Genomic DNA, 17,453 nt, shown 5'->3' with positions numbered 1-17,453 from the left:
CTCAGCTGGACTTACTTTACATACATCAATCGTTGCTGACAAAGGCTATTATTTCAATGTGGCAATCAATTATTTACTGGAAGGTTTAAGTATCTATAGCTGCTATACGCTAGATACGTACATACGTACATACATACATACATGCAATTTTTTTTACAATTATTTCACAGTTGCATATCTCTCATTCTTAAAAGAAATAGCATGTAGGTGTCCCAATACTTATGGCCCTGACTGCAAAATTACCACAAAGCTGACATTCAATAAGTGACTCAACTTTACTTATATGCTGCTTTCAAAACGAGAGCCACAGCGGTAACAAAGTGCTGCATGCAAAACATGAACTAATAATAATACTAATACATCTACTAATAATACAATCATGAAAACTAAACATAATCTTCAATGAGACAATTACAGTTTCTGTTATAGAGTTCCTAGGAAAAACAAATCTCAGCTGATGAATGACTTGTGCTTCGATCTCCTGCCAGACTTTTGCTTTCATCACTTTGTCAATGTTTGTCTGTCACGTCATAGCTACAGGGGTGCCCGCTCCTGAATCATGCTGATGAATTGGTCTTCACTTTCTACCATCCGGGGGGCCAAGTCGACAATATCCGTGTGATGAAATGTAAACAAGGCGGAAAATGACTCTAACCTGCAAGTGCATCCTTCCATGGTTGCTTTTTGGGTGATTTTGTTTTTGTTTTATGGGCAAATACTGCTCTGGACAGGAGTGCATGAAACTATTTTAGCAAATAAAAATAGGGGGCTTAGATATTCTGCTTTGAACTGACAAATGTATAAATGTTCTGGACAATGGTATATAATCTTATATAATGGCATATAATAATCTTAATTGGATTTTGATTAATTGCAAACCCCTGATGCATGTAGAAAAAAGTGGTTGAACCAGTGGGACTGTGGCATACACACATTGGTGAATGATCAGATTATCTGAAAGTGACAAAAGGTAATTTGGGAAAAGGTAAAGTACAGGTATATTTGAACAAAAATTACTTTGGTAGAGGTGAAATCCACCTTGCAGAAGATTAGTTGGTTAAAACTAAGTATCTGATCAAAAGTAATGTCATTTTGTGATTGTGATTTGACTTTGAAGGGGTGGCAGTAAATTAACAAAGAGCCAACCACCCCGAGGAGCTCACCCTTTACTTCAGTCACTTTCAGGCCACGGCTGTTTGCATGACATAATACTGTAGCGAGGCAGAAGAATACATAAAGAAAGAAAAAAGTAGCAAAGCTGCCGTTTACTTTTTTTGCTGTATCTCCATATTTGTATTGAGCAGCATGTGAACCAAGAGATTCGGTTTGAACCTCCTTTCAGACACTTTTTATTTTGCAACTGTGTATAATTTTGGGATTGAACCATGAAGTTGCTTTAAGAAGCATAGGTGTTAATTTATCTCTTCTCGTATTGTGAGGGAACTGTCGATATTTTTCTGTTTCCCTCTAGTTGAAAAGCATTTATCCTCTGGATGACATTGAGACCTGCTACCGCTCCTGGTGTTTCAAACTGAGTAATGAAATAAAACGCTAATTTAACTCTTTTTCGGTGTTCACTCTAGGGTCAGACATCTCCCAGGGCACCAGCTGCTGCTCCTGCATGAGCTCTAAACCATCAATCAAACAGGAGGAGGAGAGAAAAGAAGCGAATGAACCAAAGGAGACACAGGAAGAGAACTTCAGAGTCAGGCTTAGCTGAAGACTGTTGTCCAAATGAAAAAAAAAAAAAAAGAGGACAAAGTAATTAAATGTATCAATGTAGTATGTGAAAGAACACATGAACATTGTACAAGTCATACAAACACACCGACTGCTGTTCATCAAAAGAAACCCACAATAAAACACAAATATTTTCCCACAAAAAATTGGACATTTAAATGTTGGGTATTTTGCTGTATTGTTATTTTTTGTGCACCATGATATTGCAATTTTTATAACAAACATTCCTAATTGTAAAATTATCATTGGCAACAGGAAATAGAGCAGTATTATTAAAGTGCTAGTTCTACTATCTAAAATGTTTTTTAATCCCTTGACTGACCTAAATTCTTTTGAGTGCCCCAGTTTACTGAGAAACATGCTCTTGTAACAGAGTTTGAGGCACATTTTAGTTCAACTCAATACAAACAAACAAATTAGCCACCCAATACTACCAAATCTATTTCGATTCTCCATGCAGTCAGTAAATGAGACAAACCAATATTTGTCACGGTATCAATTGTACATGCTAACGTTAGTGCTGGTCTCCATGCTCGCTGCAACGTGACTTGAAGTGCTTCAGAGATAAGCCTAGTATTTATGGACAATTTTTACGCTGTCTCCACTATTCTAGCAGGAACTGTTTTTTCCCCTATTCTAATACTCTTTCAATCCAGCATGACACGCAATGTTTATCAGCGTGCCAGGAACTAGGACACGGCAAAAAATGGGAGTATTTGGAGTACAGCAAATAAAAGTGAATGCAGAAATGTGATTAAAGGCATTTTGTAAATGTATAAATAGGTATGAATACAATTATTATATGAAAAAGAAACATGATGGCGTCGGCTGATATTTATTTTCAATAATTAATGTAATGAACTTCAGATCAATTCCAGAGAGAATGAAATCATTATTGACAATAACTGACATACATTGACTAACAGCTCTAAGATTGAGCCAAAATGAACCTAAGATCAGTGGTTACTCAACTACTGAGATAAGAATTTTAAAGGCTAACGCACTAATCTGACCAAGAGTGTTACACACAAACTCTGCATATGTCATTTTATGGCTTAAGAGATTGAAGTGAGAGGGATGAACAATAATGTAAAACCGATTAGAGGTGACCATTTAAAAACCCTGCCTGGAGCTTCAGAGAAAATAACAGCATACTTTAGAGCTGTTTCAAAAATACATCTTGACCATGGCTTATAGGCGCTCGTACAATGACCTAATGTGTGATGCAATACGTTTCGACTTGTAACTGGTTCCTGGGGGTAGGTAGAGCTGTTTTTGCCCACTAATGCAATCCTACTTCAAGCTTCTTCGTGTATAACGTTTACGCCAATGGTTTGTAGGAGGTATCGAACCCCACCAGTTCCATACCCTCTTTAGTGAAAAATAAAAAAAAACAATTTTTCAGATTCAAGACATTGATGTTTTTTACTGGTGCACAAAATGAGTCGTGCATGAACGTCACCTTGTTCAAAGAAGAAAAGCAACGCAATGCATGAACTCACAACAAATGACATACCAGCAAATCAGTGTGACTTCTGCTGTTGCCTTTGCAAGACCAGTTCAGATATGCGTCATGGGGAATTTATAAATCAGGTGTGTTGCTAACCAGTGCTCCACCGAGCCACCTGTTCTGAACTATTCCATTTTAAAACATCCATCCATCCTTCATCCAAACTGCTTTGTGCACAAAACGATTGTGTTTGGCCTGAAGCCTATTCCATTACGTTGTCTCTTTCTTCTGGGCATACGGGTCACTTTGGGCACGCATATGTTCACGCCCTAACGGGCTGAGGTCGCATTTAATATGGAATGTAAACATTTACAAAAAAATATTCGGATGTCACCAAAAACTCTGAATTGAATCATTAGGACCTGTGGTGTGAATGTAGCCTTAGAAGCTTGTTCAGTCTTGGATCATGACTAAGCTGTGGCATCAGCATGCACCATGTCAGCAGAAAATACGGTGTTCCTTGCTTTACTGCAGGGTTTTACATCCTCAGGCTAACACTGTCACTTGCTTTTTTTTTTTTAACTGTCTCATCAAATTCTAGCTTGCACAGCGGATCTTTCTGTGACGTAGTGCAAACTAACAGAAGCAGCAAAAGTAATTACAGCGTATTAAACATTGTTTATGTCCAAAAGTGATTGTCATCATAAATGACTTACAGTAATGGAGCAAATAAATGAACAGCTCATAGCACAAGGTCAATGCGATTACGCTGTTGTTTGTTCAACAAACTGTTAATTCTATTCTGCTATTCCATTTAAATCATTGATATAATCTGGTTAGCATGTTTGCCAATTTTCTCATCAACAGTATCACAAAAACGCCAGCAAAATATTTGACATAATTTCCACGTTCATTTTCCATAACAGATGGGGACAGCCTCTCACAAACTATGGAAGGTCAGCCCAAGGAGTCAGTGTACTGCGTTGGGGTGACAGCTTGTTAATAATGATTGGATCAGCAGGCCTTTGCAGAGGGTTAACACTTCCCAGCATGCACTTTGGTCCCTAGACATCACTTGCTTCCCTCCGTATACATAAGTAATCTCGTGCAAAGCCCCTTGACGTCAATCATCAGCTGAGAGATAGAAGCAGTTAGATATACAAGTATTTTATATAAAGACTGTGATAAGTATGGGGTCAATGTCAGGGCTGATAGTTTGTTAAGGCTCTTATTACTAAATGTCATAACAAGTTTGAATAGTATGATGAGGTTATGAACATTATATACACATGAGCTAATGTGCACTTACAGTATATCATAGACATACTGTACATGTCGTGACGGTCCAAGACTATGTCAAGGACATCATGAATATTGTGTGGTGAAACACGAGTCAGCCAATTTGGAAGACACTTGAGCAATATTATGTGAAGTGTTGGACCGTGTATGCTTAATACATTACACACTTGATCAAGTCAGTCAAAGGAGGAGAATGTGTAGAAAGTGTGAAAAAGAATGACATCTTGTGTATTTAAAACAGACACCCTACTTAGCCATCTAGTCCGCTCGCTTAATGCTGATGCTCATAGCAGCTATAACGTGTCGCTTTAACACTGAGAAAGTGATTGAACCAAAGCTGTGCAGCAACACGTCGACCAAAACTGTACTCGCAGTCATCCATGACCCATTAGGTGCTTCTACTCAACCAGCAGGCAAGAGACAGACTGAAATGGGCAGAGACAGTTGATATTGTAAGTTGTGTGTCATTGATATGTTTGAACGAGAACATGTTATCCAGGATGACATCTATGTCTTCTCCCTGAGGTAAGGGGCGTAATGCAGTATTGTCAATATGGAGGTAAAACTGTAAAAGTAGCAATGTCTATCTAAGTGTCATGGGCCAAACAATGGAATTGGATATGGTATCCGGGGAACGTGTCCATGGGTAACTTAAACAATATGATAAGACCTAAAATAGAACCTTGAGGGACACCGACACTAATATAAAAACTGAGTCAGAGAGATAGGAAAGGAACCATGAGAGTAAGGTCCCTGTGATGCCAACATAAACTCGTCTAGCAAGAAGGATGTGGTGTGAAATAGTGTCAAAAGCCTTACTTGGATCCTAATGTAATGGAAATGTTTCTATAGAGAGGGTTTTTTGAGAATTAGGACAATTGCAGCATTTTAAAAGTGGAGCTGACCGTGAGTGGGAGAGCAATGGTTGTCAGAGGGAACAAAATGGCTAGACAGAGCTTTGGCTAATAGATTCGGAAAGCTTGTCCTCAGTTAGTTGACTCAACAGTCCTTAAAACCAAATCAGATTTGAATATTTTCCAAGTTGTGTGTTTGCAGCCCAAGTTCACTCAGTAAATCCCTCAAATTTTATTTGATGAATAATCAAAAATGACAGCTGTGGTGGCATCACTTCATAAATGTTCCAGAATAAAAGAGTCTGTTTAACGGCACTCCAGTTGCATTTTAATGAGCACATTTAGGGACAAACAAGCTGTGGAAATGCTGCACTCTCCAATTTTGTTCATTAGCGTAAAACAGATTACGTTGGAGGGTTTACGACGGTCTGAAGCACAAAGAAATTATACTTTGAAATATCTATGCTTCTGCACAAACCTTCGTTCCAATCAAATTCTAACATAATTTGCTATGTTCAGATTAAATTTTAATGGAACTTTTAATTACACTCCTACGTTGTATACAAATGCTTGATATGGCCTGTGGGACTCCATGAGGGAAACTGATATTAAGAATTCACAAATAAAGCAACAACAGGAAAGAGCAACCTCTGCCAGTTACACAGATTTTCTCCACCACATTACGATTCAATCAGCACTTTAGAAGAAGAAAAATAAGTATTTTTGTATTCAGCAAAAAAGCGAGCGTGATTTAGCGGCTGTGAGTTTCCAGATCGCAACCTATTATAGTCATTTTGAGCATATCCGTGTCATCTGCTATGCTGACACAGCTCCCACAAGACAAAGTGCTGGCTTGGTTTAATCATCTTCTCACCCACAGTATGATGATCACACACTGTGGGGAGACAGGTGGACGCTGGATGCAGCATTGTGATGGCACTCAGACTTCATTACCACTTTTTTTTTTTCTTCTTTCTGACATGTAATCATGTGAACTACCAATACCAATTATTGCAAAATTACTCGCTCACTGCAGTATTTCTCCACGAAAGGCCAGAATATGTTTGACCTTTTTGCTTTTCTGATGATACAGAAAAAACCTAGACCAGGATGTTGGCAGCTAGTGGCTCTGAAGCCAAGTATCTATATGGACTAGAAGAACCTGAGGCAGATTAGGCTTTAAAACTAGAAGCCCATGGAGCAAACTCTATTAGCACTTTTATTGGTTAATTGGCAGGCTTACTTAAATGTAACTTAAAGCACGATGATTTTGCATTTATTTTAATTCTTTGCATTTTACTGTATTCCTTGAAAACTGATTATACCATCAAATTTTATTTTTCTACTAGATAGTTGTGGTGTTCTTTATTTTTTTCTTTGAACAATACCTATGTACATAAATTTCGTCTATATCGACCAGTCCTTAGATCACATATATTGTATGGCTTGTTTTAGAACACTTTTCTTCAAAAGAAAAAGGTCAAGACTTGCCGAGATATCAGATCAGGACTTGGTATTGGGATATAATTGAAAAAAAAAGTGACACGAGTGCAGAAAAAAAAAACTGATTTGGCCCAACCTACTGCATAGCTCTGTTGAAAGTGTTTTTTCATACAAGGTGCGGTTTTGAAACATTAACTGCTGTTTTTGTTTACAACACACATCCAGAGTGAATTTTACACACAAATAACTCTTGATGGTAAAAGGGTTCAGACCCATGAACAGAAACTATCCAGAAATGGCAACGCCAAATGATTTATTCATGTATGCTACCACGAGATAGATTAAAAATAGAAAATAACAGACAAGGCATCAGGGCCATAACTGGACTTAGAAAAGATGCCCAAATGATGCATTTACACAAAATTGAAGGATTATTGCATACAAATCTTATGTATGCATTTTGGATTAAGTCACCAAGTCTCTACTTAATCTCAATTCAATTGGTCCGCTTTACCCATGTAAGAAAAATGACATCGTGCTGACCTTTTGGTGCTGAACATGATGCCAGTAGTGTCTTTCTCTGAGTTTTCAAGGTGGTCCACAGTTGAAGTTATCTTTTCAAACCTGCACACACACACACGCAGACACATGGGAGAGAAAAATATAGCAGTGAGACTCTCATCTCGACATCATACGCAGACACATGGGAGAGAAGAATATAGTAGTGAGACGCTAAGTGGCCTTCGTTTTTTTTCGGCACATGATTTCAGCAGACTCCATTAGCAGGTCTCCATCTGAGGTATCTAAATTGACTGGCTATAAGAGCAGGCTCAAATATACGTACGCATGTATAACCGTGATATTGCAGCAGTAGCCGAGACAGCACTTTGTCACAACAGCAGCCATGATTAACAAAATGTATTCAATTGCCAGTGAAGAATCAAATAAGCAATATTAAAATATATCTGCTTGTGTCATGCATACCAATAAGTGGCACAGTCTTAAAAACTATGAACCTCTGTGCTCTACCTCTAACTCTATAATGGCCATGAGGTAGAAGGGACTCTTTTATGTAAAGGTTATCAGAGACTGGAGATGAGAAGCTAGAGTAAAAGAAGACAGGATTCAATAATTAATGGAGAGGTCTACACAGGCCTCACTTCTCACCTTCTCCTGTCTATAATGAGATGAGTAGATGGCCAGGGGGAAGGAAAGGAGAATTTGGGTGATTAAAGTGCTTGGCTCAGACCCATCTAACTTCATCTCAACATACGTGTTGGATGCACAAACCTGCACGAGCGTATACATTAACTCAATTACGACACATAGCGTATAGTGTTTCACACAGGCTGGGATCAGAAGACTGAAGGCGAAAGGCTAACAAAGTAGCTTGACATTGAAAACATTTGACAAGAAACTGCATGTGACATAAGAAAATTTGGCAACCGTGATTATTCATAATGGAAACAAGGCTTGCTTGTAATATTAGTAAAAAGATACATAAATAGAGCCATTTCTTAAAATTGTTTATTCTGATACTGCAGTGTTTTATGTTATGATGTATAAACAATAATTCATAGCACAATTAGTAGAATTAGGTATTTTGAAGCCAAACTCCCTAATAAAAAAGAAAGTACCATTGTATATCATACCAAGACTGTAATAACACGTTAATGAGATATGATCTTGCTATAAAAATAATGTAGGTACACGTAAAATAAGTTAGTGTTACAATTTTTCAAGTCATTAAACTGTTTTTTTTTTATTCAATTTCACGAAAGCGTCACAGCCTAATATATAGATATGATTCACACACAAAAAGTAGAGAAACAGTTTTCCGAGCTTTAAAACCATAACACAAAGTGCTTTACAGAACCAAGGTGGTTCCCTCATGCTTGTTTCCTTCCACATGAAAATGCTTTTGAAAGCTGTTAGATTCCTTATGCTCAAACCAAAGTAATGTTAGCACTTCGACACCTAACTTGAAGGCCATTTTAAAAATTCAAGTGCTTTAGGAAAGTAATTCCGGGGTAAGGAACAACAGTACTGGTTTTGAGGTGGATTTAAGTGCTGCAATGACTATTCAAATGCCAGTGTTTGAATAGTTTATTGACAAATATTCACTCTTACCAGAAATTTTGGGTTGCGCCAAGCAGAAGACAGCATATTGTCACAAGAGCCTGCCTTAATGTACGCACAATGTGCACTTTCCTTGAAGGAAATCTTTTCGTTCTTCAAGTTTCATGTTGTTGAAAACAGAGCTGCGAATTCCATAATTCACATTGTATTGTCTGCACTAAACAGTTTGATTTGATGAAGCAATAAAAGCAATTTGTGCAGAGACTGCTCTATATATATTACGATATTATTTTTGTTTGTGACAGTGCATTTGGGATTGAAGCCTTAACTTTTCCTTTTATTTGAAACATCAGTCTGTATGAAGAATTTATGTCAATTTCATCACCCACTGCTTTTGGAGTACATCTATAACCTCAGCCTTTGTTCTGCCTATAGTGTCATTTTAAGAATTTTTTAATCTGGTAGAATCTTTTGATTGAGGTTTATCAGCAGTTAGACCAAAACAATGCACCGGTGAAGTCATGTGTTTCTGGATTGGACCTTGTCGACTTCCATCTATATGGCAAAACAACCTTGTTTGAGGATGTTTTTCCTGCCGAGCTTCATTAAGCAAGCCTTGTGTTTCTGTTTAATTGTCTCGAGGCATGCAGCGCATGCTGACAGACCCCATCAGCATTCAAGCATTTAATGGATGGAGGCAAATCACTTCGACAAACAGAGGGACAGTAGGTAGGTAGCTTCTGCTGGAACCTGCCACCGGTAAACCATCAATGACACGGTGCTGGTGAGTTCAGGCCTAACACAAAGCAGATTTAAGATGAAGGCTGCCTGAGTGATTTCACATCGGAATAAGATGAGCCTAGCAGGTGGGAATAATGAGTGCACACATGCATGTGCACGCACACGTGCACACAAACTATATTGCTTTTTTTTTTTTCTTTCATCCCAGCAAGCTTTTCAATATTTTTTCACCGCCACTGAGTTTGTGAATGACAAACAAGAGAAGGAAATATCTGCTGATCTGTTTGCTGGGATGGATCCAAACTGTGAGCTAGAGAAGGGGAGTTATTGATCAGGGAGGGGCTAGATTAGCAGTGCAAGGCAAGGCAAGAAAACATAAAACGGAGCAGGTCATGGTCGGTAAAGCTGGAGTAGTATTTTTAGAGCGAAAGAGCGTTCCTTCTCCATTGGCATCCTTAACAATGAAGCCATGTGTATTTTCTTCCTGAAAGATGATATGGTAGGAACAGCTGAGGGATGATTTTAAAGATAAGTCTGTCACTTCACTATAAAATAAAATGACTAAAAAGCCCTTAAAAGCATCATTCACAAATTTTCATCATACAGAAGCGATGAAATTGAAGTTTTAAATAAACAAAAACAATTATGCTACGGTGCTTGTGGATAAATGTTTTATCAACTGCAAACAAATTGAATACAAATAAACCTCAAAGAACTAAAGAAGAAAATGAAGTCTGAGGGTGTTTTAAATGTCGCCAAAAATTCTGTGCACATTCAGCAACTGCAGTGGCATTTCAATCTGTGCAGCGCTGCAGTAATATGACTCATCTGCTCTCCCCGAGTGTCCCCGTGGTCTGTCCTTTGTCAGCACCTACCCATTGTTTACATCTGCCTTCAGTCGCTCATCTCCTCTTTCTCCACTATTAATGTCCTCGCCTATGGCAAATACAAAGCCCAGTTGCTACTGCTTCTGCAGTAAAAGGGGTCAGGTTAGCCCGGAAGGAAATGTAAATCCATTTTGAAAATATTCAGTCAATTACTGGACATGGACTACACACCCTTGGACCACTGTCCAATATTTACATACGATACATGTAAGTGGCATCTTATCTACTATTCTTGTATATACTATATGTATATATACTACATATATATGTATACATACATATATAGTGTATGTCAGCCATCCATGTGGGAAAATAAAGGAAACATTTGGCATTCAGGTGGTGGATGGATTCTAGCAGGAGGTGTGTTGACGTAGGTCAAGCCCTTTCAGTTCTTCAAGTTGCTCCAAATACCGCACCTTAGCCTTGACGTTAAGCTTGTTGCAATATTATCTCACTACGTTCTCCTTTAAGAGGTATAATCCATGCATTTTTTTCTAGTTATTACAAGAAGGTTTGAAGTTTGTCGAAGATGTGAAAGTGTAGACGAAACAAGGAACACTCAGTTTCATATAATAATTTCGTCTAGTATAAGAATATTTCTAAGGCATCCATTTTATATACTACTTGACCACAGTAGGGTCACTCGTGAGCTGGAGCCTATGCCAGGTGAGTGTCACCAGTAACTCATGATATTTTTGCGTCTTAATCTTATGTCCAAAAATGAGGTCACAGAAGAACATTTGAGAATGAAAGGGTAGATGAAACAGTAGTGTGAAGTGAAATATTGCAAGTACCATTTACTATGGTTGTCTTGTCTAGTGACTGAACTTTCAGTATTTTCAATTCTTTCAAGTAAAAAGTGCAGAAAGATAGATTTGTTCATTTTACAACCATCACTTTAAAGGAAACCAGTTTGAAAAGAAATCTTCTATTTTGGAATCCTGAACTGTTGATGAATTCTTATGCTGGCCATGTTTGTTGGAAATGAAATCCGACAGATTTGCTTTAATGCCTCACTATACACAATATTTACTGAAGTGTATACTAGACTATGGATTACAAACTGGGTCGGCATACTTGGAAAGAAAAAAAGACAACTTCAGGATTATCTTCTTTTGGCTTTTCCTGTATGGTTTCTCCAACGTATTGCAATTAAAACTCTGACTGTAAAACAGACTACATCTGTTTCCTTCCATCTTGTTTTAAAACATTGACTTCTTTAAACTGAGCACGTATTTGTTTCCTTTTGCGTGGAGTTTGCATTTGATGATGCAGGCAAGGGGATCAACCTCCAGCATCCAGTAGCTCATGGCAAGGTAAATGAGGGAGCTGGGACACTGTCACATCATGTTAAAAGACATGGAGACAAGTGGGTTGGGGACTTTTCTCTGCTGAGTCTTTTTTAGCACGGTAATAGGCTGACAGAAGCAAATGCCTGAGGAGTGTCGAAAAAAAAAAACTTGCCCTTCCTTAGAGTCGGCTTTTAAGCACTGTCCTATAGTGGAACCAAAGGCAAACTTCCAAAACAAAACATCAGAGATGTTGAACTATGCCAACAGCATTGCCCTCTTCTCTTTTGAAATACAATCATCAGGGGGACTCTTTAATTGTCACATCATCACTCAAATTCCAGAGACGTGTACAATGCCATGACTTGTTTCTTCCTCATTATTTCTCTAAATTGTGTCGGCTAATAGACGCCGCACCCAAATGTGACAAAAATTGAGATCACCAACTAAGCAGAACAACTCAAACAGAAAACACAGATTTTCAAGTATTTATATCTGTATTTGATATACATCTTAGAGGACAGAAACCACCCAAAGCATTCTAGAGCAGAGCTAGTGACATGATGTTTGACGATTTTCAACTTTCCTTTTGCATTATGGGATTTTTTAACCATTCAAACTTGGCAGCGTTGGTAACAACACTCTCCTTTGTGGTGTGTCAAATTTAGAAGACAATTTAAAAGGGACTATTCAATTTTATTCATCTGTTGCAACATTAGATTCTAATCAGACTCGTGTTCAACAAACAAGAGGGAAGGGCAGTTTGGTATTCTGCTCAAGGGAGGGGGAGGGGGAGGAGACACGAGGAGGGTCACTGGACTGGGTTGCCGAGGCTTAGCATGGCAAATCCTCAATAATCCTCCTACGAGTTCCATTGCTACATCTACTGCATGTAGGTAAAGCCAATACAAACCAAGCTTGCTTCATGAAACACTGTAAACTCCAACTGCCACTTTTACTCCCTCCACATATGTTCAGTATTTAAGAAGACAGCTGAAGATACTTTTCCTTCGTCATTCTCTTTCGAGATCTTCGTTAGACAGCGCGATAACAGTGAGGGAGACAGAGCAGTGAAAACCAGAGAAAGGCGAACAAACCAATCATTCCACTGGGTATTAGTACACAAGAGAACCCTGGGGGGAATCACTTCAGTCTTATACAATCACAGCCTCCTTTGAATGTAATGAAAAATGTACAAGGGGGGGGGCCTGTGGCGATCAACCAAAGTGATTCGAGCACGGTGCACATTAAGACTCAAAATAGTGTGTTCCGGAGTTCCTGCTAAATCTTTACCAACATTAAAAGGAACCCTTAAGGCATAAGGGAAGGATGCATTTATTTACAGCGAAATTCCTGGAATTGTATAACAATTGAGTACAGGTTAATAAATCACAGCACCGCAGCCCATTTTATGATTTTATTGCAGTCTTGTGGATTGAAGACCCTTCCTTTCCGTCTTTTGATTTTGAGGGTTTATGATTTCCCACAAATTTGATATGATAACAAAAAATACTCAACTTGGACAGAAATACTGCCAACATTTTTTTTTTTTTATTGTTAGTACGCCACACACATGCACACAGACACAAAGAGAAATTGACTTATTGCCTGGCAGGACTATTCTATTTTCTACAAAGTACGGTATGACTTTTGGGGACATCAACTTTTTCAACTGGTTTAACATTGAACTCTTGTGGTTTGACCTCTCACAAAAGTTCCATCAGTGGTTGTGAGCAAAAGTAGTACCAAGAGAAATTATGTGGTTTATAAATGGCTCATTTCTGACAGATGTGGACTAATACGGGAATATTAAAACATCAGTCATTAATTTGTGTTAATTGTACAGCAGTGAGATGTTTTTTTTTTCTTTCAAATCTACATTTTCAGTCTGTGGGTCATTTGGGTCAAAGGAAACCACCCGATAAAAGTATCCAATTGTTCAAATATCAAGCGCTTTACAAGGAGGATTTACAGCTAAATTAACTTTTTTTTGCATTCACAGATTGTACACTTTTCATCTACATACTTTTAGCATTTTTGTATATCTTGTGCTACAATATTACTTAGTGGATTTCTTTTTTATACTGTAAATCAAACTTAAATTATGAGGTTCCTTTTTTTCATTGTTGCAAACGAGTAGCATGTGCTGGCAATAATGCTAGCGTGTCATAAATTGGCCACAGTCACAGGATTATTTTTAATTAAAATGACAATTATTTTATTGCCTAGCCCTACTTGAAAGAGGAAACGGCTTTACTATCATCTAATTGAATTAGTGTTTTTGTGTGCGCCATGTATGCATTAATGTTTTCTGTATGAACAATTGCAAAGTTTCATTAGCATTTATATCAATGCATTAATCAATTGGTAACAGCAAGCAATCACTCCTGATGGCATTGTGGGGGATTAATGAATTCCAGCACGACCATGATTATAAAATTTGTTGTTGTAGGTGTCCGGTGTCCGATGTGTGTGTGTGTGTGTGTGTGTGTGTGTGTGTGTGTGTGTGTGTGTGTGTGTGTGTGTGTGTGTGTGTGTGTGTGTGTGTGTGTGTGTGTACAAAACATCCATCATGAATACATATACGGTATTTAAGATAAAAAACACGGAGTAAAAGGACAACAACCCTGCTCTGATCTCAGTGCAACAACCTGATCATGCAGACCAGCGCTGTATTTGTCTATTAGGATATGCAATAAACAATTACGACTCAGACAATATAGGGGCATCCCTCATCTTTCCCGTGCAATGTACACCTTATGGGTCCATATCTGATTGCATTATGTAATGGTGTAATAGGTTTAGCAACATATGATTTCACAGCAGGGACCTTTGAGCAGGCCCCGATGACTCAGTTCATTAAATCTTACTTCCTCTGAGCTTTCCACTTGCTGAGTAGCAAAGTTTCTTCTCCCACATAAACAAATGTTAATTGCTATATGCAATTTAATAAAAAACTATGGTGACTGATGGTACGTACATTTCTCTGACTTGTGCAGACAGCGTGGGTTCAGTTCCCACTCAGAGATGGTGTGAATGTAAGTGTGAATGGATGTCTGTCTGACTGGTGATGGATGGATGGATGGATGAATGGATGGATGAATGGATGAATGGATGGATGGATGGATGGATGGATGGATGGATGGATGGATGGATGGATGGTCAAGTATTACGAAAAAGTGGCAACATACCGTCTATCTATCTATCTATCTATCTATCTATCTATCTATCTATCTATCTATCTATCTATCTATCTATCTATCTATCTATCTATCTCTTTCTTTTTCATCGGAATTTGCAAACAGTTTGTGGTATGTTGATGTCAAATCAGCAGATGATACTAAATTCTAACAGTTGCACAATATGATAAATTTGTTAAGTGTCTTTTTCTTTTATGATGATTGAATATGCACCTGACTGAACGCATAATTGCCCCTTGAACATTTCTTGCGTGCTGTACCAAAGATGCAAAGATAAATTAATTATAATTAAATAATTATATATTTAGTTCTTAGATGCCCTTCATTTTTGGCTGATCTAAAGTCAATAAATATCCCAATAATATTGCTATAAGACCTTCCAGCTAAGGGTAATTCTATTTTTATTTCATTTATTTATAAAATCCGTTATTGTTCATGCAACAAGATCATGCAAACTGATTTTTCCTTTAAAAGTAGTAACAACATTTTATCTGGCGACGTCTGCGTTCAGATATTTACAATCATTGAGGCTCGTGAGCTTCGGACCGGCTGCACGGAAACGCAACACTTTGCAAACATGAAATCTTTATAAGGAAACCGGTGATGACAACACAAGCCAGTAGCAGAGCAGTTTGGGAGACACCGAATAGCGCCGGTGCAGAGGAGGACTGTCAAGTACTTACTTTCAGAGCGACATGAAGCGATCGTGGAAGAAACATCATCGGTGTTAGAAACGTTGTCTCTGTCATTCGCCTAACATGCACTCAACGTAAACACACAACACGCGGAGTCATTTGACCTTCTACCAATAGAAAGTACCACCGGTGAGACACGGGGGATAGGGGAGGAGCGGACCATACCAAAAAGACGTCCTGGCAAGGAAGCGGAGAGATGTTGTCATCCCGGTACCACGCTGATAAATGTAATGTTCTATAGGAAAATAATAATAATAATAATAATAATAATAATAATTTAATTTTGCATATTTTCCAACAAAATTATATAGTATATAGGAAAATAATAATAATAATAATAACAATAATAATCATAATAATAATAATTTAGTTTTGCATATTTTCCAACAAAATTATACATATATACGTATATATTTTTTTCCCCAACAAAATTATATATATATATATATATATATATATATATATATATATATATATATATATATATATATATATATATATATAGGGGCGGCTCGGTGGCGCACTGGGTAGCACGTCCGCCTCACAGTTAGGAGGGTGCGGGTTCAATTCCACCTCCGGCCCTCCCTGTGCGGAGTTTGCATGTTCTCCCCGGGCCCGCGTGGGTTTTCTCCGGGCACTCCGGTTTCCTCCCACATCCCAAAAACATGCTTGGTAGGCCGATTGAAGACTCCAAATTGTCCCTAGGTGTGAGTGCGAGTGCAAATGGTTGTTTGTCTCTGTGTGCCCTGCGATTGGCTGGCAACCGGTTCAGGGTGTCCCCCGCCTACTGCCCGATGACGGCTGGGATAGGCTCCAGCACGCCCGCGACCCCCGTGGGGACTAAGCGGTTCGGAAAATGGATGGATGGATATATATATATATATATATATATATATATATATGTTTTATTTTTTATATAACAGTGCTTATCTTGAGTTTGTATGGATTGGCAAGTATCCATAGCAAGCAATGCCCATGGCCAAAGAGAGAAAATGCATCCGGTCACAATGAAAATAATAAGACTTCATGTCTGCGGAGTTGCAAACTAGATTTCTTAAGTATAAATGAGGACTTGTTATTGTATTGATTGATATGCACTTCAGCAGCGTGTGGCTAAAATCAATAAGCACTGCTATCGAGCCTGAAGGCTGAGGGTTAAAAAGGGTTAGTCTTTGAACATCCCTGGTCTCATGCATACATAAATGGAGGAGATGTTGTATTTTTAGAAATAACTTATTTTCATGGTCGATAGTTTGTGCTGTTATTGTAAGGAGGTAATATACCTCCAAAAAATGTTGTAACGAGACTCCACACAGCACAAACAGAATGTATTCATTTTTTGATCATCAAAACTCCAATCATTCAGGTGGATTTGTAAAACCCAAACCAACATCTTGTCACATGTGAGTGCCCAAACGTAACCCCAGCAAACCTACTCCAAATAAGAAACTAGAAAAAGAAAATGGCTTTTTGTTGACGTCTAATGCAATCTCAATTGTTTCACAAAATTGTCCATTTCATGTTGTGTCAAAGTAAAAGTGAGATCTGTTTATTTTGAAGCGAAAATAGTCAGGAGAAACACTAGCTTGCACTTACACTTCTGTTTTTTGTTTATCAAACTGTCCCACTATATAAAAAATGTACATGGAGTGCCCTATAATCAAGGATAAAATATGGTATGTTGCGTAAGACTTGGCTGAAAGTCAGGACTGGAGGTTGAGAAGCATCCCCTTAAAAATGACTGCTGCTTCTCGACACGGCATTAATGTTAAAGAT

The 17,453-nt window shown here is 38.2% G+C and overlaps 1 protein-coding gene across 1 annotated transcript in view; it reads right to left on the bottom strand.

Annotated features, from left to right (window-relative positions):
- oxr1a (oxidation resistance 1a) overlaps positions 1-15,813 on the bottom strand; it is an 89,064-nt gene extending 73,251 nt beyond the window's left edge. The window contains exons 1-2 of the mRNA XM_037274837.1: positions 15,666-15,813; positions 7,330-7,410 (exon numbers count right to left, since the gene is read on the bottom strand). Coding sequence (XP_037130732.1) covers positions 7,330-7,346 — 17 coding nt within the window. The 5' untranslated portion in view covers positions 7,347-7,410; positions 15,666-15,813. The remainder of the gene's footprint in view (positions 1-7,329; positions 7,411-15,665) is intronic.
- Between the last annotated feature and the right edge of the window lie 1,640 nt (positions 15,814-17,453).

Source organism: Syngnathus acus, chromosome 16, assembly GCF_901709675.1.
Source record: "Syngnathus acus chromosome 16, fSynAcu1.2, whole genome shotgun sequence".
In the NCBI taxonomy this organism is placed as follows: Eukaryota; Metazoa; Chordata; class Actinopteri; order Syngnathiformes; family Syngnathidae; genus Syngnathus; species Syngnathus acus.
The sequence above is the reverse complement of the archived record's forward strand: the minus strand, read 5'-3'. Positions and strand labels throughout refer to the sequence as shown.